The sequence below is a fragment of the Monodelphis domestica genome, chromosome 1 (assembly GCF_027887165.1).
Source record: "Monodelphis domestica isolate mMonDom1 chromosome 1, mMonDom1.pri, whole genome shotgun sequence".
NCBI classification, from domain to species: Eukaryota; Metazoa; Chordata; class Mammalia; order Didelphimorphia; family Didelphidae; genus Monodelphis; species Monodelphis domestica.
Window position 1 is genome coordinate 20,803,005 of NC_077227.1, and position 26,131 is coordinate 20,829,135.

The window sequence follows — 26,131 nt, forward strand, 5'->3', positions numbered from 1 at the left end:
AGCTGGATAGCACGCTTGCTCCATCAGACGTAAATGAGACCTGAGAGTGGTCAGTGGGAGCCTTTAAAGCATTTTTCTTGACAATATTGGAACTGTATACTTTGTTCCGCTGGGTCTCACTTTGTGAGTGCTCACCAGTATTGGTGCACTGATGAAGAGCCATTCTTGCGAGTGGCCGAAGGAGCCACTTCGAGGAATGCCTTGATGCAATGAGGACCGGGTTGGGATCGTTTAATGAAATTGAAGTAAAGCCAATCGGCACAGTTCTGAGTTTCTCTAGTTTCATTCAGCTGCGTGTTGTGGGGAGGCACTGGATGGTGGGAGTAATCCAAGATCTGGATTTGTTAAGCCATGATCGGAAAGAGGACAAAGGGGAAGACTTGTGCCTAAAGGATGGTGTCCATTTGGACCGATTCCCTAAAGAGGGTGAGATAAGGAAGGGTGTGTAGTCGGTGCAGAGGTGATGATGTGGGTAAAAACTGAGAGGTGGCAAGATGGCAGGTCAGGGCAGTAAGACGGCAGGAGATCAGATCAGGATCAAAGCTTCCCGGTGCACAAATGCAGAAGGGGCACACGTGTGAGGGGGGTCCTGGGAACAGAGGAGACAGGACTGGGAAATTGGAGGAAAGAATATCAACTGGCACCCTGACGCCTCCTAATCCACAGACAGTAGTTGAGGTGGAAAAGGGCACTGATCTCTTTGAGGAAGGAAATCTCCTGGAGGTAGGTCAATGATAGCCACCACAAGTCTGGTATAACATGTTCTGGCGAGGGTCACCATGGTGCAAATGGCTTGGGACCCAGGTGGTCCCTGAGTGTAGGATCTGCCTATCTTCTAAGTCATCTGCATTCCCAGAGCAGCTGCTGCTATCTCAAGCCATTTAGAATGAATGGATCATCTCCAAAGGCTGTGGTAGCCTTGGATCCTGAAGCTAACCTCTCATGAGTCAATTCTCCAATTTCCTTCATCCCTCCCGAGTTATTTTATTTTATTTTATTTTATTTTATTTTATTTTATTTTATTTTTTAAGCTCTTACCTTGCATCTTAGAATCAATGCTGGATATTGGTTCCCAGGCAGAAGAGCAGTAAGGGCTGGGCAATGGGGGTCAAGTGACTTGCCCAGGGTCACCCAGCCTGAGGCCAGATTTGAACCCAGGATCTCCCAGCCTGGCTCTTAATCCACTGAGCCACTCAGCTGCCCCTCTGAGTTTTATTTTTAGAAATTGGCAGAAATCGATTCTCTCTTCCCTACTCCTTACCATTAAAGATAATGAAAGTTCTAACAAATAGAAGTCAAGCAAAACAAATTCCCTCATTGGCCCTGTTTACAAATGGATGACTCATTCCATACTAACACTGCCATCGCCTCATTCTCCTCCTCTCACTCTGGCCAGTCCTCAGATTCCTTTGCTGGAGCCTCATTTATGTCTCATCCAAGCATGTAGATACCCAAAAGGTGCTTTATAAATTCTTCCTTAAAATGGATTCCTTTGAACCCCAACCACAGTACAGTCCTGATTTCCAGATAGAATGGAAGTCTCCCGAGGGTAGGGATGACATTGTTTTGTCTTTGTATTCCAGATCCTAGATAAGTGACTGCCTCATCCTAGGCACTAAATCAGCCAATCATTAATTAAATCAATTAATTAGATCATTAATTAATTAAACCAACCAATCTATTAATTATCTATTCTGCGCCAGGCACACGGTGGGCATAAAAGGGTAAAGGTGAAGCAGCCTCTGTCTTCAGGAACTTTCGCTTTGAATGGGAGAAGCCAACATAAAAGGAAGATGGAAGAGGAGAGTGGGAGCAAAGTGGGGGAGCCATCCAAGTCGGGGAATGGTGGTAGGGGAAGTCAGAAGCACGCCTGGGAGAGGAATGCAAGATGGCGGGACAGTGGGATCTTCCAAGGTAAGAAGGCAGATGAGATACATGGCGGCAAAGTCCAGAATCAAGAGGCAGAGCCATGTGAGAGGAAGGATGGTGGGCTTGCCTCGAAGAAGGGAGATGTGGCAGCTCGGGGAACTGTGGAGGATAGAACAATTACTGATGCATAGCTGGATGGTAAAGGCAGTAAAGAAGTACAAGGAAACTAGAGCTACTGGAGATCCTTAAATGTCCACTGAACTGGGGAATTAGGAGAGAGCCAGGCCTGGAGATGGGACATCCTGGGTTCAAATCTGGGATCAGACCCTTCTTAGGTGTGTGCTTGGGGGCCTCCCTCTTGGGACTCTTCTGCCTTGGAACCAATACTTAGAATTGTCAGATGTTATGGGCTTAATTCTTTTTATTGAAATGAATTAGAAGGGGAAATAGACAGGAATTTTCAAGTTGTCCCCATTTCCTTCTCTGGGTAAGGTCCGAGTAGAGAGCTGCCCCTCTGCCTTAGCCCCCCTTCTTCCTATTTTGCCTTAATTTTCATTCTTCTCTTCCTTACGTTGTCTCAACATCTAACTCGGAGATCTCCGAGTCCCTGCTGGAGGGTCTTGGTCTCCCATGGGTTCATGGTCAGACTTGGAAGACAAGGCATCCGGGCACGACGCTGGGTTGGTCCAGCATCACTGTATCAGACTGAGGAACGAGAGCATGGAAAATGGATCGAAGTCAGGGGCCCCAGACCAGCCACTTCCCTTCTCAGCACGATTATGGGCTTCTCTGCAGTGAGGAAAATGGTCACAATCTATGAAGTCGGTGAGTGGTGGCTGCCTTCCTGGACCCCATCTGCCTCAGTTTCCCCATCTGTAGAATGGGGGCTACACTAGCCCCCACCCCCATCCCCAGGGTGGCTGTGCGGTGTTTCTAAAGCAAACCTTTCATGTACTCTATAAACTCTACGTTAGTCATCCAGGATCCTCCGACTTTTTATGGAGTCACCAAGCCAGCAGGCTGGGGGACAAGCTAAGGTGGCCCGAGGAACAGCTGATCCAACGTCTTGAGCTCCTCCCACAGAAATCCTAGAGCGGGCAGGGCGCCGGGCGCCTCTGGATCTGGTTGAAGAAAGAAGTCATTGACGGGTCGCCAGCTTGGGAGGGCTGCCCGGGGCGGCTGGACCCTTTGGGTCAGGGACGGGGCTGACGGCGCAGGGGGTGTCCGTCCAGGCTGCAGGTGACCCAAAGGCTGGGTGGGCGGCTGTCGCCCTGGGGGAGGACGGTCAGGACCAGCCCTCGGCTGGGTCAAGTGTGCCCCGTGGAAACGGAGAACGTGGGCAGCCAGTCATCCCCAACGTGCCGGTTTTCAGAAGCCCAGTGAGAAGAGTGCGAATGTGGAGGACCAGGCGAGGATGCAGGAGGTGGTGCTGGGGGGGGGGGGGGGCGGTGCAGAGCCCTGGGCAGTCGTGGGTAGCCTGGAGGGCGTCCAGGGGGGTGCTGGGGGTAGTGCAGAGCCCTGGGCAGTCGTGGGTAGCCTGGAGGGCGTCCAGGGGGGTGCTGGGGGTGGTGCAGAGCCTGGACAGTCGTGGGTAGCCTGGAGGGCGTCCAGGGGGGTGCTGGGGGGTGGTGCAGAGCCTGGGCAGTCGTGGGTAGCCTGGAGGGCGTCCAGGGGGGTGCTGGGGGTGGTGCAGAGCCCTGGGCAGTCGTGGGTAGAAGGGCCTCACAGTGATCAGGGGAGAACTGAGGAGGCTTAGACTGGACAAGACAAACAGGTGAGGAGCTTGGGGAGACAGGACTGCTCTGCTGGGCCCCCGAGGCCAGAGCCAGGGACAATGGGAGGACACCTCAACAATTAGAACACTCCCCAAGGGGAAGAGGAATAGTGGGGCTCCCAGAGAGAGGGGGACCCTCCAGATCAGGGGCTCCTCCCTCACTTTTGGCCATCTGGTGAGGCCTTTGGATCCCTTCTTGGAACGTTCTTAAGTGCAGACCCCACAGTATGACCAAGGAAACCAGTTCTATGCAGTTATCAAAATGCGCAATGGAGTCAGGTTGAAACTTCCTGCTCTGAATCACTCTCCCGTGGAAAATTTCACCCCCAAAATAAATAATGTTTTATTTAGTTATTTTTAAGTCGTTGACCTTCTGTCTTGGTATCAGTTCTAAGAGAAGGGCAGCAAGGCCTCGAAGTGTGAGGCTAGATTTGAACCCAGGACTTTCCATCTCTAGGCCTGCCTCTCTCTCCGCTGAACCAAGGACCTACCTGCTCTTCCCAATCAATGTCGTCCCGCCACCCCCCCATCAGTATTTTAAAGAAGGGCAATCACTGCCCACTCCTCTCGCTCCACACAAGGAAGCCTCGTGGGGTGCTTTGAAAAGGCACGAGTTGCACCCCCTTTCCCTTCCCCCTTCTTGCCCGGCCGGGGCTCCCCTCTCGCAGGACCCATTTCTGGGTCTGGCCGCACCTCTGCCCAACCTGCTTTTTGCCAAGTCCTTCAGGGCAGGGCGGTGCCCGTCCAGGGGATGAGGCTCCTTCCAGCGCTCCCTGATTGGGCGGCGGGGCGGCGGGCCGTCGCGGCGACTCCCCTGGACTCTTCACGTCTTCTCGGAGAGCTTTTCCTAGCAGGAGGAGCGAGAGGAACTGGAGGGAGCTCGAGAGCACGGAGGGTCCGAGGCGTCAGGGGGCCATTTTAAAAAAATTATCTTTATTCAGGTTCTGATTCAGCACACGTATCAAAGACTAATCAACACAAAGAGGCAAAGAAGACATTAAGTGGAGGTCGTACATCTCTCTCAACTCTGACCAAGCAAGATCGTCCGGACGCCTGGGCTGGGGGGCCGGACGCCTGGGTCCCTCCTCCGAGGCCCCGAGGGGCCGGGAGGACACGCTTTTAACGGCCTGCGTGAGGGCCGAAGTCCAAAGGAGGCTCGGCCCGATGAGAGGATGTTCTTGGAATCGGTGCTGTTGGCCGGGTGGTCTCGGCGCGTTTCTGCGGGAGTTTCGGCCGGGACGTTCGGACCGAGATGCAGGCTACAATCTAGTCGACGAGGCAAACTCAGCCAGGAACCAGTTAAGGCATGAATGAACACAGACACAGGCAGGCAGGGCGCGCGGCGCCCACCCCATGGGAGGAGCGGGTCCCCCCCCCCCAAGCAGAGGCCGGGCGCCGCCCCCAAAGACTGCCTCGAGGCTGGCGGCTGGCCTGTCTCGTTAGAAAACTCCCTTAATTGGTCAGAATGGCTCTCGAGCGCGGAGCTCACGTAGCAGCTTCAAGACTGGCTCACGAATCGTGGGAAGAAACTACCGTTTGCTACCTCCTCTTTGGTAATCCGAGACGGTTCTGCGTTGGTTCCCCGCGAGACGGGCCGCAGCGCTGAGCACGCACGGCTCCTCCACAGCCCCCTCGGCGGGGCGCCGACCGGCTCTTGGGTCCGACCGTGGAAAGGCCGATCGACGGCGGGGGCAGAGAGGGCGCCGGGCCGAGCCACACCCTGGTCACGCCTTCGTTCCACGGGGCGGCCTTCCTCCTCCGAGCTGGCGAGGCCCGGGGTCTGCGGACAGCCGCCTCCGGGAGGCCCAGGGTAGCGCCGCCCATTTACAGCGTCATCCGCAGGGGGGCCGCCGGGATCCTTCGTCCGAACAACGCCGGGGAGGGCGGCGACGAGGCGGGGAGCGCCCCCTCCGGGAGCAGAGGCGGCGCAGCAGCGGCCCGTCCCCCCGAAGGGCGCCGGGGCTTCCGCTCCCAGGCCTGGAGCAAGGCGCTGCTTGCTCTGGCTTCCGGCCGTCCTTCCCCTGCCTCCGGTCCGCCTCCAGGGGAGTCACCTTTGGTCAGCCGTGGGCTCTCTTCGATGCTGACACTCGTGGGCTCTGGCTGGGGAAAAGGCCTCTCCAGCCACGGAGAACACGAGGGGACAATCCTTCCGGTGCGGAGAGCCTCTTCTTTTCTGGGCCGCTGGACAGCCGGGATGCGTGCCTCAGGCACCCCCATCGCTGGGAAGGGGGCCCTCGGGGCAGGGGACAAGGGGAGCCTGGGCTCAGGGGCCGGGCTGGGGCAGCGGCCCCAAGAGCCGCCCGAAGCAGGCCTGGTGGCTGGGCACACGGGCAAGGCTCACCGCCCCAGCCCGAGCACACGCGGGGCCGAGGGGAGCCCCTGGGCGGGGGCAGGGCAGGGCGAGCCTCGACTCTTAAATAGGGACTCGGAGGCAGAAAGGACAGGCTACAGGACTGCACAATATTTAATATCTACAACGTTCCTTTGCAGGCGGGTTCCACAAGGGGGCGGCGAGGCGGTGCGCTCACACGGGGACGCGGAAGGACGGTGTGGCTCTGATTAGAGCCCACACAAGTTACACACTCACGGAAAGACTGAGCGGATGGGCACACACGGGGGTCACTTCACTACCACGGACAGAAACAGAAACGGGACCCCCAGGGGCGGCGTCCTCCCGCCTCCGGGCGCTCCGCCCTCTCCGGCTCTCTCCTGGCCTGCCTTCCTGTCCTGTCCGCTCAGTCCGCCTCTGGGAAGAATCTGCTTCCTGAAAACCCGCCTTCCAGCTCTTCGAGGAAGTCCTGGCGATGAGGGGGGGCCGAGGGGGGTGGACACGACTCGGACAGAACGTGCCGGACACGCCGGCGTGGTCAGCTGACGGGAGGGGAACCATCGGGCCATCTCACGCTCGGCGGCCCCGGACGAATCCCACGTGCCCGACGGAAGGGGGCGGATGGGAATCTGACTGGACACAGGCCTGCGGAGGGAGCCGACTGTCCTTCCGGGGGCACCGGCCGCCCTTCCTGCCAGGGGCCGAGGGGGAGGGCCGGGGAGGGGGAAGACGAGCGTCTCCCTTCCGTTTTACCAACCTAAAAGCCAGGAGGGAAAGCTCTAGAGCCGAGCCAGCGAGTCCCAGCCACAAAACAGCTGCCGTCCATTCAAGTAAAGGCCGACGGACAAAGCGGTCCCGGGAGTCGGCGTCATCGGCCGCAGGCTAGCCGCGTCTGCGCAAACACCGCCGCCGCCATCCGTCCAGAGGCTCCGGCTGCCTCCCCGCCGAGCCCCCGCCGCAGCGCATGCACTAGGGCTGAGGGGGGGGGTGCACCGAGTGTGGCGAGGGGGCGGTCGGCGACGCGGCCGAGGGCAGGGAGGGCTGCAGGGGCGGCGGCGGCTGGACGGGGGTCTGTGTGTTCGGGGACGGCGGAGGCGTGGGCCGCTTGAATTTGTCCGGGCTGTTGCTCCTGCGGGGCGAAGGCCTCTGTGGATGGAGAGAGAGAGCGCGTTAGCCGGGGAGAAGCGGGGCGACGAGGGGGCTTCAGAGGGCGTCGGCCGGACCCCTCCTGGGCAGCAGCGTCCAGCCCGGCACGGCGTAGCCGCCAGAGGCCCGGCCGGCCGGTTTCTCCCTGGATGGACCCAGGCTGACGGCCCATGAGAACTGGCTTGGGGGGGACGACGTACGTGCCCGACGGACCTCCTGAGGCCCCGGGCAGGGGTCCCCAAGGGCAGCGGAAGGTCCTCAGGGCGCCCCAAACTCGTGAGGACGTTCAGTGGCTGAGTGTCTAATGAGGCATCGCGGATAGAGAAGTGCAGAAGCTGGGGAGGGGCACAAAGCCTTGCTGAGCACGGAAAGGGGTCGAGACAAGCGGACCCCGGAGTCGGAGGACAGGAGGGGCGGCACCGCGGAGAAGGGAGCCTTTCTTCATCAGGTGTGGGCTGGACCTGGAGTCTCTGGGCTCCTTTCTCTCCTCATTACCCTCCGGCCTCCACTTAAATACTTCCCAAGATGGAAGGCTCACTCCCTGGAGGGAGGCAGCGAGGGGCGCTGGAAAGCCACCACCAACTGCTGGGCTAGAGGAGCCGGCCTCGGACTTTCTAGGGGGGTCCCCCCTCCAGCGAGTCCCCTAAGCTCTCTGGGCCCTCGATGAGGGGATGGGACAAGGTGCCCTCCCAATGGTCCTCCTTACGGGATGCCAAAAGCTGCCACCAGGCCATGAGGGTCCGGCAAACGGCAGGCACACTTTTTGCCCCGTGGCCCAACTCGGACCAATCTAGCCCTCCTCTGGCCGCAGCCTTCCCTCCCTCCACGTTCTGGTCCTCCCTCTGGGGGCTCGAATGCCTTCGACGCTGCCACGGATCTCAGCATCGGAGGGCCAGGACCGCGGAGGTCATCGAGCCAGCCTTCTCCTCTTACAAATGAGGAAACTGAGGCTGGCTCCCTCGCCGAGGGCCCGAGACCTCCGAGGCAGGATCCAGAGCGCGAGAGCTCTTCCCGATTCCACGAGCAGCCGAGGCAGCCGGCCACCAGAACTCGGGGGGATCTCAGCCCCCTTGGGGAGCGCTCCCGACTCACAGCCCTGTTTCCGTTGGCGTCTCTGGCCAGCGGGGGACGCCGAGGTCCCCGAGGCAGGACACTGGCTGCTACTTCTGCCCCTGGCGTTGCCCCGGCCAGCGAGAGGCCCCGTGACTCGAGCAGGCACACCGCTCCGGGGGAGCCCTGGTGAACCTGCCTCACCCCACGGAGGCGAGCAAGAAGGGAGCTCCGAGACCCGGATCACTCCCCGGCCCCCGCGTGGCACGGCCGAAGGGGTCCAGTCCCGTCCCTGGGCCCCGTTCTGAAAGCTCCGAGAAGCTCCAGGCTGTCCTGCTCTGCGGCCGGCTGGGTGGCCCTGGGGGGGCGGAGCTCCTGGCCCGGGAGGCTTGACAAGGCGAAGGCCCATCGGTCAAGATCTGCACACGGCCCGGGTGTGGGGCGGGCAGAGGCCCGGGCACGGCCGTGGGCCCTGGGCAGCCCCCCTGCTTCCTCTTTTGTCAGCGAGGGCCCCCACGGCTCAAGCTCTAGTCCTGTCCTGGGGCCAACAACAGAGCCAGGGGACCGAGACTGGCTGGCAGAGACAGGCAGAAGGGGCAGGCGTGGGTCACCCCAACGCCGGGGGGGGGCGGATTCTGGAGCTGACAAACATCCTCGGCTGGCACTGCCGAGATGCGCCCGCCACAGGGGGACGACTGATTTCAGGAAGACGTGAGGACGGCCTGGACCACGGCAAAGGCTGCAAATGAGGGGGGACGGCCCCCTTTAAGCTCAGGGGGTCAAGGGGGCGCCTGCGCTCCTGCGCCTGGGACGGGAAGCGTCGGCTCTTTGACTGATGACCAAACACCTTTTCTCGGGGAGAACCTCTTTTGGGGGGGAAAATTCTAGTTTTGCATTTCAAAAGTGGGTGTCCAAGACAACAGGCTTCGGCTGACTCTGGAGGCACTGTGGAGGGAGGGCGGGCGAGGCCGAGCGGGACGCCGATACTCACCGTGATGCCGTGGGAAGCTCCCATGTGCTGCACGTGGAGTCCGGGGGAGTTGTAGTAAGACATTCCGGCTCGAGGCAGCGACGTGGGTGGGGTGAAGCCAACCGTGTGACTGGCGTACGAGAGACCTGAGAGGGCACACAGGAAGGGCCCGGGGTCACTCCCAGCTCCAGCGGCAGCCCCGTCTCCCCACCCCCAACCCCCCGCCAAGCCCCTGGACACCTGCCCAAGGGGCATCGAGGGCAGGGCAGGAGACGGAGTGATGCCCAGCGGCCGGCCCTCCTCGCTCTCCGTCCCCTCTCTCTCCCCCAGCCCGGTGGCCGGCCCTCCTCGCTCTCCCCCAGCCCGGTGGCCGGCCCTCCTCGCTCTCCATCCTCAGCACAGCCTGCATCCAGGCCTCTATTTCTTCAGCTACAGAATCGGGGGGTCCCTCAGGTGCTCCCAGAGCGGGGCCGGATCCCCTCTAGCCCAGGGGCTAAGTAAGGCCGGTGCAAAGGAAACCAAAGAGATAGTTTAAGGCTGAGCGCCGGGGAAGGAAGCTCACGCAGAGCGGGGCTGACGGGGAGGAAACGGACACCTGCAGGCCCCGGAGAGGACGCCTGCGAAGGGCCCGGAACGGCCAGTGGTCGTCGGCCGGCTGGCGCGGAGCGTCCTCAGAGGGAACCAGACGGGGGCGGGGCGCTGGGGCTGGGCGTTCCCCTTTGGTGGCCCCAAACCCCAAATCCGCCTCCCCCGTGGCACGCCGGGTCCTCCCCGGGGCTGAGGCCGCAGCCTCGGATCTCTTCACGAGGTGTGGCGTGAGGGGAGCCCCAACGGCGCGGCCGGAGGGCCTTTCCTTCGGACGTCTGCCTCGCGGCCGGGCCTCCGTGGAAGGGGCGCACCCAGGGCGGCCCGTCTGAACAGGGGCGCGCGGTTCACTCCGGGGCTCCAGGGTGAGCGCAGGCTGTGTTGGCAGGCCTCCTGCCAGGGCCGGGAACCCTCCGGGCCCGCCCTGAGGGCCGTCGTCGGGAGAGAGTGGACGGGCCGGGCGGCCAGGCGCCCGGACCGGCGCCATGGAAGCCTCCTGCGATTCTCCAGATTCGGGCGGAGCCGTCTCGGTGGAGGACGCGAAAGCCGCCCCACGAAAGAACCGGAAGCCCGTTCCAAGGGCCCATCACGGCCCCTCCCGGGCCTGCTCCGGGCAGGACCAGCCCGGAGGGATTCGCCGCCGGCTCTCGGGTCCCGGCCCTGCTCCAGAGGACGCCGCCGATGCTGACCGGGAAAGCCGGGCCGTCGGCGCCTGCACGCTCAGGTCCGTCCTTCGGTCCTCCTCTGCGAGGGGCGCTCTGCCCCTTGGCTGTAATCCTGAAGGCTTACAGCAGCCGAGCACGCGGCACAGAGCGGAGCAAAGCAACAGCTAAGGGAGTCGTGGAAGACGTCCTCAGCGGCTCAGGCACCAGGCCGCCGCCGCCAGAAGATCTGGGGGTCTGAGCAGACCGTGAGGTGGATGAATGGACGAAGCCCCACGGCAGCCGGAACCCCAAATGATTTCTTGTGACACGAGGAACAAGGCGTCGGGAGGGCCGAGGCCACCGAGCTCCGACGGGGGGCCGCCTCCAGAGTGCCGCCCTCCTGGGGGAGACGCCGCCGCCTTCCCGGGTGTCGGGAGGGACTTCAGCGTCTTGGCAGGGCCCCGCTTCAGCGCCGCAGGGCAACGAGAGAGGAGGCCCTCCTCGCGCCGGGGCAGGCCGGCCCGTCCCCAGGAACGCGCTCCCTGGGGCTCCGCTCCCGAGGACGCAGACGCGGGCTGCGAATGCCGGGGCGGCCCTCTGCCATGGAAGAGGAGGCCCCCGGCTCTGCGGGCTCCTCCTTTTTCCCTTGGGTTTCTCACGAGGCTTCCCGCCAGTTGGTGAAGAGGAAACGTTCTCTCCTCGGTCTCCTCGGCCTCGCTCCTCCGCCACCCAGAGGCCGCGTGGCCGGTCCGTTTCCCGTGGCCGAGCGCCCCGTTCGGCCCTTCGGCCTTTCCTGGGATAGTTGTGCCCGCCGGGAGGCCCTGCTGGACGCCGGGGCTCCGACGTCATGCTGCTGAGCCGGACGCTTCCGGCGGCGCCATCTCCCCGTTCGGCCCCTCGGCAGGAGGGCCTGGGCTGGCGTCCGGGGTGTCGGCCCGTCCCCGCTCCCTCGCTGCCCTCTTGGGGGCGCCAGCCCCGGCCTCACAAGGACAGACACGGAACCGTTGCTGCCTCCGGGAGCGCCCTCGTCACAGACAGCCGCGCGGGGCCGGGCATCGAGGGACGCCGCCGCAAAGGGAGCAGAGGGGGCCGCTTCGGAACGAGCATGCCGAGGACCAGAACAAGCTGGGGAGGAAAGCCTGCTTTACGAGGGGACCCTTTAAGAGACAGGTCTTGGGGATGGGAAGCCCGGGGTTTAAACTTGACTGCAGAGGCTTCCTGGCGGGGTGGCCCTGGACGAGTCACATCCTGCTCTTCTGCCTTAGAACCGCACAAGGCAAGGAAAGGGTTAAGAAAAGGAAAGAAACGGAACGTTTGGGCCCAATCCAAGATGTCACCTCTGTGGTCACACGTAAAGGAAGGATCTTGGACTCCCAGCACAGAGGCATCCCGGAGGCCTGAGGCTGGCCTCCCATTTAACAGATGAGGAAACTGAGGCCCAGGGCCCTGAAGGGAACAACTGGGAACAGAGACCTGAAGTGTGTGTGTGGGGGGGCCTCAGGGAAAGCCTTGACGCCGGAGGAGAGACCCCCCAGAACAGAATCAGCCCGATCCGCCGGGAAGGACTCCCCATGGCTGGGCAGAAGGGGTCCGAGCTCCCTCCTCCCCAGCAGCTCCCGATGGACAGAAAAGCCCGACGGGCCCCGCGATGGTCTGGCTGCCCTCCTGGCTCTCCTCGAGGCACCCCGGGTCAGACACGGCCTCCCCAAGGAGCCGGAGCCCAGAGCCTCCAGCCCGCCGATCCCACCCCACGGCAGAGCTGGCTCTGGCTCTCCTGCCATTTGGACAGGAAGAAACGCTCTGGCTGAGCCTTCCCTGGACACGGCTCTGCCCAGCAGGAACGAGCCGGCCTCCTTTTCCCTCCAATTTCGCAGACTGCCCACCTCGGGGCTTCATCCGGGCCGGACGCGGCCCCACAAAGCACAAACACCAGGTCTTGCCGCGGACGGGCAGAGGAGCCGGGTCCAGCGGGACATTGGACGTGGCAGGGAAGGGGGGGGAACATCCCTCCTTTCGGCCAGGGGAGGTCCCGGGGAGAGGCTCCCAGTGCCGCCCATCCGCAGGGCTGCTCCCGGGCCGAGAGAGGTGCAAAGAGGAAGGTCAGGCTTCCACACGGCGGGGGGAGGAGGCTCCACACGGCGGGGGGGAGGGGGCTCCACATGGGGGGGGGAGGGGGCTCCACATGGCGGGGGGGAGGGGGCTCCACATGGCAGGCGGGGAGGAGGCTCCACATGGCGGGGGGCACTCATGTGCCCTCACACTGCCACCTAAGGGGCAAGGCTGGACCTCTCTTCCCGAGCCAGACATGGCTGCTGTGGCCAGGCCCCCGCCTGCTAACCAATGGCCGGTTCACCCAGAGTGAGGCCATCTCCTGACTGACCACCGGACCGTGCGAGGCTCTGCGCGTCCTCAGGAGCTTCTCCTCAGGTGCTGCCCAGAAGCCTCGGCTGAGCGAGGAGTCGGAGGAGCTCGGTGGGTGCCAGATGACGCTCTCAGGGGCTGTTGGGGCAGCAGGACGAGTGGCCCAGAGGGAGCCGGACGCCATCTTGTCTCAGAGTCCATCCGCTCTGGAGTTCTCCCCCATGATCCTTTGCGCCGGCTCCCATCCAACATGGACAGCTCCACCAGTCAATGAGCCACAGGAGCTCAGGCTGGGTGTGGTCTCGGTTTCCTCTCCCAGAGCTGGGAGAGCCCTTGGGAGGCGCCTCTGGGAAACAGGGGCCGCACCAAGATGGCTGCCAGGGCCGCGTGGCTCCCTTCAAACCATCACCTTCCAGGGTTCCTGGTGAGGAAGTGTCCAAGGGCAGACAGGAACCCGGGACGTCCCCCTCTAGGCCCACTGAAGCCCCTGAGCCCCCCACACGGCTCCCCGTGTGCATCTGACAGATGGGGCAGCGGAGGCTCCAAGAGGCCGTCCATCGGGCCTTCCCTTCCCAGGCAGCCTCCCCCCGGCCTCTGAGGAAACTTTACCGGGCGAGATGGGCCTGCTGGAGCTGGGAGAAGGCGTGTAGGGGATTGGGCTGGACACAGTGCGTGGCCTCAGGCCTTGGGCGGACATCTCGTTAAAGTATCTGCAAGAGAGCCAGAGAGGAGAGTCAGGGCGCTGCAGTGTGCTCAGAGTCCTTCTGAGGAGAGGCTGATGGGGAGGCAGAGCCAGGGAGACTCTGGCCCTGAGCCCGGCCTCCCCGCCTCCCTCTGCACCCCTCCCCAGCCCCCCCAAGGAGTCTGCCTTGGGCTCCCCTTGATCCCCTCCTCCCAAGACCTCCGCCGGGCTGAGCCTCTCTCACGGGCGCTCTGGGCGTGCTTAGTGGGGATGCCGGGGGGTCGGGGCTCACCTCTCGTCGTCCATCTCCAGGCTGGACTCGCTCTCGGAGAGCTGCCGGCACAGGGCCTCCCGGCGCTCCATCTCCCGCTGCAGCTTCCTCTGCAGCCGCAGGTTCTCCTCGCGCATGTGCCGCTCCTCCTCCAGGTACTGCGCCATCTTCTCCGAGTCTGCGGGCACAGCCGCCTCAGCCTCTCCCCCCTCCTTCCTCCCCTCGGCCCTCATCCAGAGGCAGGGAGGCCGGCCTCACTCTCCCCCCCCTGGGGCCCCCCAGAGCAGATCCCCGAGACTCCCCGCCTCCCCTCGGGCCTCACGCTGGAGCTGGGCCGCCCGCAGCTGCTTCTTGAGCCGCTCCACCTCGTTCTTCAGGAAGCGGATGTGGCGCATCATGTTCTCGGGCGAGTCAATCTCCATGGAGATGTCCCGCGGCGACGGCGGCGCCGACACCGGCTGGTCCAGCTTCTCCTGCAGGATCCTGGCCGGGAGAGGAGCCGAGAGGCCGGCCGGGAGTCACCCGCCTGCCAGAGCCCCGAGCCGAGCCCCGGAGCCCCCGCCCTGGCATCCACCAGAGAAACGGGGGGCAGAACCCCCGCTCGGGGCGCTGCAGGCCTGCGGAGGAGGCGTCTGGCCAAAAGCATCGACTCGGCACGTGGAACGAGGGGCTCCCCAGCCAGCCCAGCTCCCTGCCAAGGGACGTGCCATCACGGACAGCCCCGAAAGGGGGCCCCAAATCCTTCACAACCCCCCCAGCCCCCCAAGCCCTCACAGAGCCCCCAAACCCTCCTGGTCACCTGCACCCCCACGCTGACATCCTCCCCATCTCCAGTGTGTGCTGGGGCGGGGGGGAGGGGAGCTTAGAGACAGACAGACAGAGACACAGACAGGACAGAGCTGGGCAGACACAGGCCAGGCCTGAGTGACCACAAGTGACCGCCGCGCCCGGGGGCCAGACAAGGGGAGACGAGGCCCAGAAGCCCCCGAGCCGCCCCGCGCAGGGCCCGGACGCACCGTTTCTCGGCCTCCAGCTTGTCCATCCTCTTCCAGAGCCGGTTGACGAGCGCCTCCTGCTCTTGCTCCAGCGTGTTCTCGAGGTCGATCTTCTCGCGCCGCAGCTGGAGGACAAGAGCCGGAGCTCATCCTGGGCTCGGCCGCCCCTCCCGGCCCCTCCCGGCCCGGAGCTCTTTGCTGCTCCTGAACCTCCGGGCGTGCCTCATGAGTGCCTGGATTGGGGCTCCCCCATGTGTCTGTCCCATCTCTAGGGGGCAGGGCCGGCCCTGGGGTCGGGGCCCACTGCCTCTCGGCCTCCGTTTCCCCGTCACGCCAGTACTGTGGAGGGGAGGCCAGGCTGAGAGCCAGGTGCCCGGCGGCGGGGCTCCGGCGGAGGCAGCCTCTACCTGGAGCCGCCAGACAAGAAATCATGAATCAGGGAAGGCGGGCTCACGTGACCCCTCTGGGGGGCACCGAGGGAGCTGGAGGCTCGTCCGGCATCCCACAGTCGGGACTGGCACTCGGTCTGGGCCCCCATCTGCAGGGAGAGCTCGAGGCGGCTGAGAAAGGACGAGCCGCCCTCCCGGCCTCCCCAGGCTCTCCCCGGAGGCCTCGGGGCCTTCTCGGGCACACAGCCGGCAATTGGCCGCCTGAAGCATAAAGTGTGATCAGGACAGAGCGGAGGAACAAGCGAGGGCGCTCTGTGAGAGGAACGGCCACTGCGGGCCCAGGAAGGATGGAGGGAGGCCGGCTGCCCGGAGGAGGCTCCTCGAGGCGGAGCGGGGGCCTGGCTGGAGACTCGAGTTCAGATTCTGCCTCCGACACGGAGCACCTCATTCTCTGCAGAGTGGGCAGGTCCGGGGGGTCCTGAGGCAAGGCCAGGCCGGGCCGGGCGCCCCCCTTCAGCGCCGCACACGTGCCTCTGGGTCAGCCCTGCAGGGCCTGCCCAGAGCCAAGCGCCGACCAGGCCTGCTCGGTGAGAGGAACCTTCGTGGCTCCGCGTGTGCCCCCAGAGCAGCCGTCTGAACCATGGTCAAGGGTTCGACCAGCACACAGGCCGGGGGCAGCGGAGGGGACCGCACATGCCCCGTGGGAGTCTGGGAAAGGCAGCAAAGGGGCAGCGGGGTGGGCACTGGGTGCCGCCTCCTGGGACATCTAAAAGGCCTCCTTCAGCAGCCTCCAGGGACACCGTGATGGGCAGGTCCCCGAATGCCGCCCACCCTCCCCGGGGCAGCCTGGATGGCGGACACAAGCCACCATGTCGCCTGGGGCCTTCTGAAGACGTTGGCCGGAGGCCGCCAGGCAAGGGCCCGAGGCCTGGCTATGGCATTCAGGGCCCCTGGCGGAGCCACCCCTCCGGTCAGTCCTCTGAGTCCCGTCCCTCCCCTTCTCCGGGAAGCCTGGATCAGGTGACCTCGAGTGTCGCCACCACAAGACTCTCCAGAGGCTTCGCGCCAATCATGGGCCCAGGAAAGGGGCCTCCCGGAGTCTCCCCCTAGGCCAGAGGCAGGAGGGGAGGCTCAGAGCCAGTGCAGGAGGGGCCTGATGGGCAGAACCAAGCAACGCGGCCTCCCTCATCCCGCCTGTCTGTACCTCTGTCTCTGTCTGTGTCTGTCTGTCTGTCTGTCTGCACCTCTGTCTCTGTCCCTCTCTTTGTCTGTCTGTACCGTTGTCTGTCTGTCCCTCTCTTTGTCTGTCTATCCCTCTCTTTGTCGTTCCATCTGTCCGTCTGTCTCTGTGTCTCTCCATCTGAGTCTGTATCGATCTCTCTGTCTCTGTGTCTGTCTGTATCTGCTCTCTCTGTCTCTGTCCCTGTCTGTCTCTCCATCTGTCTGTCTGTATCTGTCTGTCTTTGTCTGTCCCTCTCTGTCTGTACCTTTGTCTATGTCTGTGTCTCTCCATCTGTCTGTCTGCACCTGTCTGTCTGTGTCTCTGTCTGTCCGTCTCTGTCTCTCCATCTGTCTATCTGTCTGTCTCTCCATCTTTCTGTCTGTCTGTCTCTCCATCTGTCTCTCTGTATCTGTCTGTCTGTCTCGGTCTGTACCTCTCTGCCTGCCTCTCCATCTCTGTCTGTCTGTCTCTCTGTTTCCCCCCTCAGGCACACAGAACAGATTTGGCCCCCCTCATTGGGCAGCCCTCCTGGTGAGCAGAGGGGGGACCATTAGGGAGGCCTCTCTGAGGCTGCCTCAATCCTGCCACAGCCGGCCATGTGGTCCCCAGGAGGCCGGGGTCCTGTCGTGGGACATCGGGTGCTCTCTGGCCGGACGGCCAGGACCAGAGCCCTGAAATGCCCGTCCAAAGCCTGCAGGGGGCGGCGTCAGCGCCGACCTCCATGCCTGTCTCTGCCTCCTCCTGGGGCCTCGCTGCCCTGGCACGGCCTCCCGAGGTGCCCACAGGCCGAGCTGTCCCCCCAATGGTGTCTGTCCTTGGCCACGTCCGAGTGTTCCCGGGGTCGGTCCGGGCACGCACCAGGCGCCGTCTCGGAGGGAAGCCTCGCAGGAAAGTCAGAGGCGATGGTGGGCCTCAGCTGGGGTGTGTTGGGGCAGGCGCAGACAGGACCCAGCGGAAGGACGCCGCCAGGCTGCCCCGGAGGTCCGCCTGTGCTGGGCCCCTTTGATCGACCCTGGCCCGGAGTGAGGACGTCGGCCCCCATCCGAGGGCCAGAAAGGGTGTCCGATGGGGGAGGCCCTCAGGCTCAGGGGCCGATTCTTCATCAGGATCCCCAGGAAGGCCTGAGTGGAGAAGATGCAGCCTTCTCTCTGCAGGGGAGCCCGGCGACAACCCTCACAACCTGCACGTCCCTGGGCACACCGAGCCCCACCTGGGGCCAGCACAGGAGCCCCCAAGGCAGACTGCGGGGGGGAGGAGGGGGGCGCCTGGAAAGAGCGGCAGCATCACTCCTGAGGGTCACCCTCGACCCTGGGTTGGCGGCGGAGTACCAGCCCCACTTGTGGCTGTCACCAAAGTGGAGCTGGCGGGGCCCCCATAACCATCTTCCTACACCCTTGAGGGAGCTGGTAACAAGGACAACACCATTCCTGCAGCCCTTTGGGATCACAAAGAGCTCCCCCAAAAGGGTTTCATTTTATGAGGGGAGGTGCTCTTCCTATCGCCATTTTATGGATGGGGAATCTGAGGTAGAGCATGGCTAAATGACTGGTTCAGGGTCACCCAGTCAAGTCGGAGACAGAATTTAAATACAGGCTTTTCAGACCTGGCTCTGTCTGGTCTGCCAAATTGACTCGCCATCCTTGTATCCACCATCATCAGGAATAACTAACTAGAGAGCCCACTGTGGCACCGGACCCCAAAATCAGCACAAAATGGGGCCACAAGCTGGTCCAGAGCAACGGACACTGTCTAGTTCTTGGCCGTTTCTTATCCTAGGCTCATCCTAGCATGTGGGGGACAGAAGACACTCAGCCCTCCCAAGAACTGACCCTCCAGAAGGCTTCTAGGGGCCACTCAGGCCTCCCTCAGCAGAAGGGAGCAGGATGGCTCAGCCACCTCCTGCCTTCCACTAAAGGTGGCCTCGGGGACCTACCTGGGGGCCAAGAGCACAGGCTATGTGCAAGGGCAGCCAGGGACGGCCAGAGGCTACAGGGCTCCGGGGCATCCCAAGTGGACAGACAGAAGTTGCAGGGCCCAGGGGAGTCTTGAATGGGTCAGCCCTCCCAAGGCAAATACCCAGGTGAGGCCAGATAGGACAGCAGAAGCTGCAGGTCCCAAGGGTGTCCCAAGCGAGTTAGCATCCAATGAGGCCAAGTAGGGGGAGGCATACCTGCTCCAGTGTGAGCTGCTTTGAGATGGTATCGTTCTCCAGTTTCTTGATTTTCTTCATCAGTTTATTGACCTGAAACTCTTGCTCCTGTTCCAGGTGCTGCTCCAGTTCTGCTTTTTCATGCTGGAGCTGGACACGGGAGAAGCAAAGAGAGAAGGCCATGAACTAGGGGACCAGGAGTCCAGGAACAACCTGCACCCCACTACGCCTCTCCCCAGCCAGGGAGTTAATTAACTGGATTCAAGCCCTTAGGTGACTCAGGCTCCAATCCACAATCCCTTTAAGGAGGGGGCTCCATAGTCCTTGTGGTCACTTGTGGGAGGCAGTGAGGGTTTTGCTCCCCCATCCCAGAGGAGGGCACTGAAGCTCAGAGCATCACTGAGGATGGCCCTCCCTCATTCCCTCCCTCCATCACTTCCCCTGTGGGGTCCCTGAGATGGGGAGGCTCCAGAATGATGTCCTGGGCCCAGGACACCGATTCGGTAGATGTGGACGGATCCCATCTTCAAGAGCTGCTCTGCCTCCCCATCGTGTCCTTCCAGGGATCCTGCACCTCCAGCTTAGCATCACAGCACCCCCAGCCACATGGCCCGGGGAGAGGCAAGGAAATGTGATGAGAAGGACCCCAGCCAGGGAAGCGATGAGAACTGGCCCTGGGGCATTTGGGGGAGCCCCACTGGGGGAGGGAAGGAACTACCTGGACCTCCCCAGGCTCACCACTTCTCTTTAGGCTGTCTTAAAGAGCTGCCACAGTGTTTTGGAAGGGAGATTTCCACCCGAGGCTTCCTCCCTTCAAAGTCAGCCTCTACCCCACCCATTGTGGTGCCTCTCGGGGGGCTTTTAACTGACATCCGTTACAGGTTTCTAAAACATTGCTTACAATTAAACCTTACTGGGGCAGCAGGGTGGCTCAGTGGATTGAGATTCAGGCCCAGAGACGGAAGGTGCTGGGTTCAGATCTGGCCCCCCCCATTGCCTAACCCTGACCACTCTTCTGCCTTGGAAACAATACTTAGCCTTGATTCAAAGACAGAAATGAGGGTTTAAAAATAATTTAATAATAACCATTTTACTTTAATATAATTGTCCTCCCGTGTAATCTCATATATTTGATTTAGTGCAAATAAAAATGTTATTTTGAGAAAGGATTCACAGACCTCACTGCCTTGACTCTCAAGAAATCATTTCCTAAGAACAATATCAGCTTCATTTAGTGCAAGTTCTAAATGCACCTCCCAAATGGGAAAAACAGGATTCCTTGCATTAAAACAAACACATCACAAAGAATTTCCAGCAGGCAGGGGCCCATTCTTCATTTTTATGTGCACTTCCTTGAAGGAATGAGAATCTCCAGGAGGCAGCGGGCGAGGGTCAATGAACCAGCCTCCACGGCGGTCAGAAGACTCGAGCCTAAGTCTCTGCTGAGACGAATTGGCTAGAGGATCGCGGACGAGCCAGCAAAGCTCCTCCGATGAGAAATCACCCACTGGCTGTGGGCCTGCATGGTGGAGGCGAGTTTCCACCCTGCAAGATCCCAATAAAATCAGTCTGGATTTGCTTCCAGGGTATTTGCCTTTTACCCGGCCAACATCTATTTGGAGTTGTTTTTCTTTTAATCCGACAACACAGATGGGGTCATCGTAGGAAGTTTAAATGACACGCAAACTTCAAAAAGAACGTTTGCCTCAGAAACGAGCCTGAGAAAGAGAGAGAAAAGTGGGCCTGTCGGGTTCAAAGTGAGGGGATCTGTGAGCCTCTCGAACACACAGCAAAGAAAATCGGGCACGGTCCTCGAGAGCCAGGCCCGAGTGCCAAGGAAGGCAGGATTCACCTTCGCCCACAGACACAAGGAAACAAGCAGCTCCGCTCCCAGCGTCTGCCGCTGTGACTCAGGAGACATCACAGTTCGGAGCAGGGTAATGAGTTCGGTTTTGTTTTCTAGAGAGAAAACAGGAGACAAAACGTATCGTGCCGTCTTGGAACTGAAAAACAAATCACTCGTGAAAATAGCAGCAGGCAAAAGATGAAAACCAATGGGGCAAAAAAAAGCCGGAGATGAAGATGGAGGAGGAAGCGCAGATTAATCGCAAATAAAGTCCACGAGTTTTCCAACACTTTCTTCCAAAGGAGGCAGGTGAAGAGAACCCCAAGATTCTTCTCCAAATCCTTCCATCTTCTTGGGAAATACGCCCGCGTGCCAGCACCTTGTTTTGTCATGATGACTTTTGTGGATACCGATGGCAGACAAGCCGAGCTCTATCATCGACGCGACAGAACAACCCCGGCTCACGGATGGAGGACGAGTGTCCCGAGTCACCGTGGCCACAGGCCGGCCGCACGACGGCCAACGGGGCCAGGCCGAACGGCGATGCTCACAGACGTCTCCCAGACCGGACGCTGTGGAGGGCCTCCCCCCGAGAGCCCACGTGTGCCAGGCTCTGCTGCATACATGGAGGGCACGAGGACAAAGAATGAAGAAAGCCCCCTCGCAAGGAGTTTAGGCGCAAAGACGGGCGCTAGCAAGGCCGTGTCCACCAGAGCATGGAGTCAGTGAACACAGACCTACACAAGGGAGTTGGGGGGTCGGGAAGGGCTCGTCAAGAGCCCGCAGGGGTGCCTGTTCACCAAATCAAGAGCCCTTTTCTTTTCCGTGATGGGGACGCTTCCGTGCTCCAAAGCTCCGAGTCATTGTGCGATGATGCGCACGGCCTCTGCTCTTGACTCGGGTGTGTAGCCTCTGCTTTCCCTTCTTACGGCCTCCTCGAGGACGTCCTTGATTTGCACAGGGAAGGCTTGATCCTGCAGACGGCACGAGTCAGAGAAGAGGCCCAGAGGCCAGCGGGGACGGCGGTCCCTCTGGCGCCTCTCTTCGGCAGTGATGAGGTATCGAGTGGGGGCCCACGGCCACCCCCAGGCCCTCCCCAGAGCCTCGGGCCAACCAGCCGCTTCTCCTGCCTCTGTTGCCCCTCTGGGACAGGGACATCCGGGCAGTCGTGCCGCTCGCTCCGGCCGCGGCCGTGACTTGGCAGTTCGCTTCTACTCTTCTTCCGTCGGTCGTTCTCCTCATCCTCGGTGGCCTTGGTGCGACTGCTCCGAGCTGCCTCCAGCCCGGGTTCTCTTCCTTTCTCCCCCTCACCTCCCGTCTTGGAATCAAAAGGCAGAAGAGCGGTGAGGGCCGGGCCACGCCGCGGGGGCCGCGCAGCTGGGAGGCGTCGGAGGCCGGAGTTGACCACCAGCTGCGCCCTCCAGTTCTCTTTCTTAAGACCGTGTTTACCCCCGTGCCGAGGGAGCTGGGTGAGACTCTGTGGAGGAGATCAAGGCCTGAGCCGGGGCCTCTGGCCGCCGTGGCGCTCAGGACTGCTGGCTCGCCTCTCGGGCTTGCTCGGGACGGTCACTTGATAGGGTCAGCCTCTGGGGCGAGCCGTATTCTCGCCGCGGCCTTGGCTCAGTAGACGCGGCCATCAGCATCGTGTTCCCTCGAGGCCGAGGCCTGGCATGGGCGGCCCCCGATGATCCAGCACAAACGTGCCTGAGGCTACGGCAGCGTCCAGGGGAGGGTTTCAGCCCCCACTTGGTGACGCGAAGCCCCTCTCCGCTCTCGAAACACCGTTCTCTGGTGAAACCCGTTTAAGAAAGCGGCTCTGCACACGCACAAGCGAGCCTCACGACGCATTCTCTGTGGAGGAGCCATGGCAGCTGGGAGGCCCGTCTGCCTCCCCCGGTGCGCTCTGGGGCGGCCACGAGCTTGGCCAGCACAGCGGCATTTGGGGTTCCAGCTTCCTCGTCGGTAAATTGAGTCTAAATCTGGCTGCTTCCACCTTCTCCGCAGCTGCATTTCTCCCCGAGGGCGAGGACGGCCTTCGTCGCCCCCCGCCTGGCACAGAGCGGCTGCCGAGGGCCGGCCTGGGCCCCGCGGGGCCCCGCACAGCCGCTCTGTCCGGGCGCTGCCGCGGGGGTGGGCGTAAGCCACGTGGGGCCCCGTCTGACCTCACGAGGAAGCCCGTGTCCTCGTCCTGCGGGGGGGTGGCTGGCGCTTAGCTTCCCAGAGCGCAGGGATGGCAGCAATCGCCCAACTCAAACCCGTCCTGTTGCAGAAGGGGATGAGCAGAGAAAGCGGCTGGGTGGCCTCCGGCAGGATTCCTCACCTTCCATCCTAGAATCAGGGCCGGGCACTGGTTCGAAGGCAGACGGGGGGCGAGCCAATGGGGTTCGGTGACTTGTCGGGAGCCGGAGGCCACATTCAAACCCAGGGCCTCCGGCCTCCAGGCCTGACCTTCCTTCCCGAGTCACCTCGCTGCCCCCCCAAAGGCTGACTGCTGCATCCAGGGCCTGGACTGGAGAGACGGGACGGCAGCAGCAACAAGGGGCCGCGGCAAGCTCCTGTCTCCGGTCTGGTTTCAAGAGGCAGCTTGGAACAGAAGGCCCGTCCGTGCGTCACCCGCCCGGACCTGAGCGGACGTGCTCGGGCACCTCTCGGGCAGGGGCTGCTCACGGCGACCTCGACAGGGACGAGCGTCGGACTGGCCGAACGTCGAAGAGGCTGGAAGGCAGCGAGGCGAGCGGCCTCCAACGCTCCTCCGACGCTCCTCGGGCGTGCTCCCAAGTCAGGCTGCGGCTCGGGGCGCGCTGCTGGGTTTCCCCAGACTGCCCCAATGACACAAACTCCTGCCTGGCCAGGCACCACCCAGAGACAGTGTGGAGCCAGCAGGCCCAGCCCGTCCTCAGAAGGAACACCGACTAGGCCCCGGGCTCTCAGGCCAAGCGCATGCCGGGCTTCCTCTGCCCAAGAGCAGGAAGATGGCCTGCAGCCACCACAGGGACTGCCAACGAGAATGGGAAGAGGACGGGGAGGAAAGGCCCACCAGCCAGAGAGCTCTGCCATCCTTGGGGCCGACCCCTCCAGAGGCAGAGGGCAACCTTGGCCCGCCTGCACCCTCCCAGAAGGCCCCTCTCCTTCCAGGCGACCCTAGAGCCTTCCCTCCAGGGCTTCAGTCTGGCCTGTACCCTCCCAGGAGGCCCCTCTCCTTCCAGACGGCCCTAGAGCCTTCCCTCCAGGGCTGTAGCCTGGCCTGCACCCTCCCAGAAGGCCCCTCTCCTTCCAGGCGACCCTAGAGCCTTCCCTCTAGGGCTTCACTCTGGCCTACACCCTCCCAGAAGGCCCCTCTCCTTCCAGGCGGCCCTAGAACCTTCCCTCCAGGGCTTCAGTCTGGCTGGTACCCTCCCAGAAGGCCCCTCTCCTTCCAGGTGGCCCTAGAGCCCTCCCTCTAGGGCTTCAGTCTGGCCTGCACCCTCCTAGAAGACCCCTCTCCTTCCAGGCGGCCCTAGAGCCTTCCCTCCAGGGCTGTAGCCTGGCCTGCACCCTCCCAGAAGGCCCCTCTCCTTCCAGGCAGCCCCTGAGCCTTCCCTCCAGGGCTGTAGCCTGGCCTGCACCCTCCTAGAAGACCCCTCTCCTTCCAGGCGGCCCTAGAGCCTTCCCTCCAGGGCTGTAGCCTGGCCTGCACCCTCCCAGAAGGCCCCTCTCCTTCCAGGCGACCCTAGAGCCTTCCCTCTAGGGCTTCACTCTGGCCTACACCCTCCCAGAAGGCCCCTCTCCTTCCAGGCGGCCCTAGAACCTTCCCTCCAGGGCTTCAGTCTGGCTGGTACCCTCCCAGAAGGCCCCTCTCCTTCCAGGCATCCCCGGAACCTTCCCTCTAGGGCTTCACTCTGGCCTGCACCCTCCCAGAAGGCCCCTCTCCTTCCAGGTGGCCCTAGAGCCCTCCCTCTAGGGCTTCAGTCTGGCCTGCACCCTCCTAGAAGGCCCCTCTCCTTCCAGGCGGCCCTAGAACCTTCCCTCCAGGGCTGTAGCCTGGCCTGCACCCTCCCAGAAGGCCCCTCTCCTTCCAGGCGGCCCTAGAGCCTTCCCTCCAGGGCTTCAGTCTGGCCTGTACCCTCCCAGGAGGCCCCTCTCCTTCCAGACGGCCCTAGAGCCTTCCCTCCAGGGCTGTAGCCTGGCCTGCACCCTCCCAGAAGGCCCCTCTCCTTCCAGGCATCCCCGGAGCCTTCCCTCTAGGGCTTCAGTCTGGCCTGCACCCTCCCAGAAGGCCCCTCTCCTTCCAGGTGGCCCTAGAGCCCTCCCTCTAGGGCTTCAGTCTGGCCTGCACCCTCCTAGAAGACCCCTCTCCTTCCAGGCGGCCCTAGAGCCTTCCCTCCAGGGCTGTAGCCTGGCCTGCACCCTCCCAGAAGGCCCCTCTCCTTCCAGGCAGCCCCTGAGCCTTCCCTCCAGGGCTGTAGCCTGGCCTGCACCCTCCCAGAAGGCCCCTCTCCTTCCAGGCGACCCTAGAGCCTTCCCTCTAGGGCTTCACTCTGGCCTACACCCTCCCAGAAGGCCCCTCTCCTTCCAGGCGGCCCTAGAACCTTCCCTCCAGGGCTTCAGTCTGGCTGGTACCCTCCCAGAAGGCCCCTCTCCTTCCAGGCATCCCCGGAACCTTCCCTCTAGGGCTTCACTCTGGCCTGCACCCTCCCAGAAGGCCCCTCTCCTTCCAGGTGGCCCTAGAGCCCTCCCTCTAGGGCTTCAGTCTGGCCTGCACCCTCCTAGAAGGCCCCTCTCCTTCCAGGCGGCCCTAGAACCTTCCCTCCAGGGCTTCACTCTGGCCTGCACCCTCCCAAAAGGCCCCTCTCCTTCCAGGCGGCCCTAGAACCTTCCCTCCAGGGCTGTAGCCTGGCCTGCACCCTCCCAGAAGGCCCCTCTCCTTCCAGGCGGCCCTAGAGCCTTCCCTTCAGGGCTGTAGCCTGGCCTGCACCCTCCCAGAAGGCCCCTCTCCTTCCAGGCGGCCCTAGAGCCTTCCCTCTAGGGCTTCAGTCTGGCCTGCACCCTCCTAGAAGGCCCCTCTCCTTCCTGGGAGCCCCTGAGCCTTCCCTCCAGGGCTGTAGCCTGGCCTGCACCCTCCCCGAAGGCCCCTCTCCTTTTAGGCATCCCCAGAGCCTTCCCTCCAGGGCTGTAGTCTGGCCTGCATCCTCCCAGAAGGCCCCTCTCCTTCCAGGGAGCCCCGGAGCCTTCCCTCTCTGACACTCCAAGTAGAGCTTGTCGTGCCTCCTTTTGGCGCCCCAGCATGAGGCCGTCAGCTCCAGGTGGGCAGCGAGCGCCACACAGACGAGGTGGATAACTGCCTGCTCAGGCTGATGAGCAGCCTCCGACCAGGCCGGAAGCCCATCCTATGCTCCATGCTGGGCTGGGAGGAGTGGAGGCCAGGGAGCCGCCGCTCTGCCTCCCAGGGAAGAGGAGGGAGGCAGGTGAGCCAGGGCCGCTGCGGACACCCCACACCTTTAGACAGCGTCCGTCATGCCTCTCTGGAAGCTCTGGGTTGGGCGTCGCAGTGAGTCCTTCAGCTCGGGAACAGCCGCCTTCCAAGGGGGCCCCAGAGCTGGGGCAGCTTCACAGGCCGGAAGAGAGCGGAAGTCCTCAAAGAGCGATAGACAGAAGCGGCACAAAGGGCTGTGAACAGTCCAAAGTCCTCTGCGATTTTGGGGGTACAGAAGGATGCCGTGCACCCCAGCACATCCCAGACTGTGCAGAAAGGCAGCTGGGCACCACAGGGTTCTGGGAGCAGCGAGTGCCAGACACGACGAGGAGCCGAATGACTGAGAAAGCTTGGGCGGACTCGGGGACCAAGCTTCAGTGTCAGCATCGAGAAATGC

At 62.6% G+C, this 26,131-nt stretch overlaps 1 protein-coding gene across 1 annotated transcript in view; it reads right to left on the minus strand.

The window, feature by feature from the left end:
• Positions 1-4,556: 4,556 nt before the first annotated feature.
• Positions 4,557-26,131, minus strand: part of CCDC6 (coiled-coil domain containing 6) — a 39,726-nt gene continuing 18,151 nt past the window's right edge. The window contains exons 3-9 of the mRNA XM_056795788.1: positions 18,458-18,586; positions 14,698-14,801; positions 14,004-14,164; positions 13,703-13,859; positions 13,338-13,438; positions 9,160-9,284; positions 4,557-7,118 (exon numbers count right to left, since the gene is read on the minus strand). Coding sequence (XP_056651766.1) covers positions 6,942-7,118; positions 9,160-9,284; positions 13,338-13,438; positions 13,703-13,859; positions 14,004-14,164; positions 14,698-14,801; positions 18,458-18,586 — 954 coding nt within the window. The 3' untranslated portion in view covers positions 4,557-6,941. The remainder of the gene's footprint in view (positions 7,119-9,159; positions 9,285-13,337; positions 13,439-13,702; positions 13,860-14,003; positions 14,165-14,697; positions 14,802-18,457; positions 18,587-26,131) is intronic.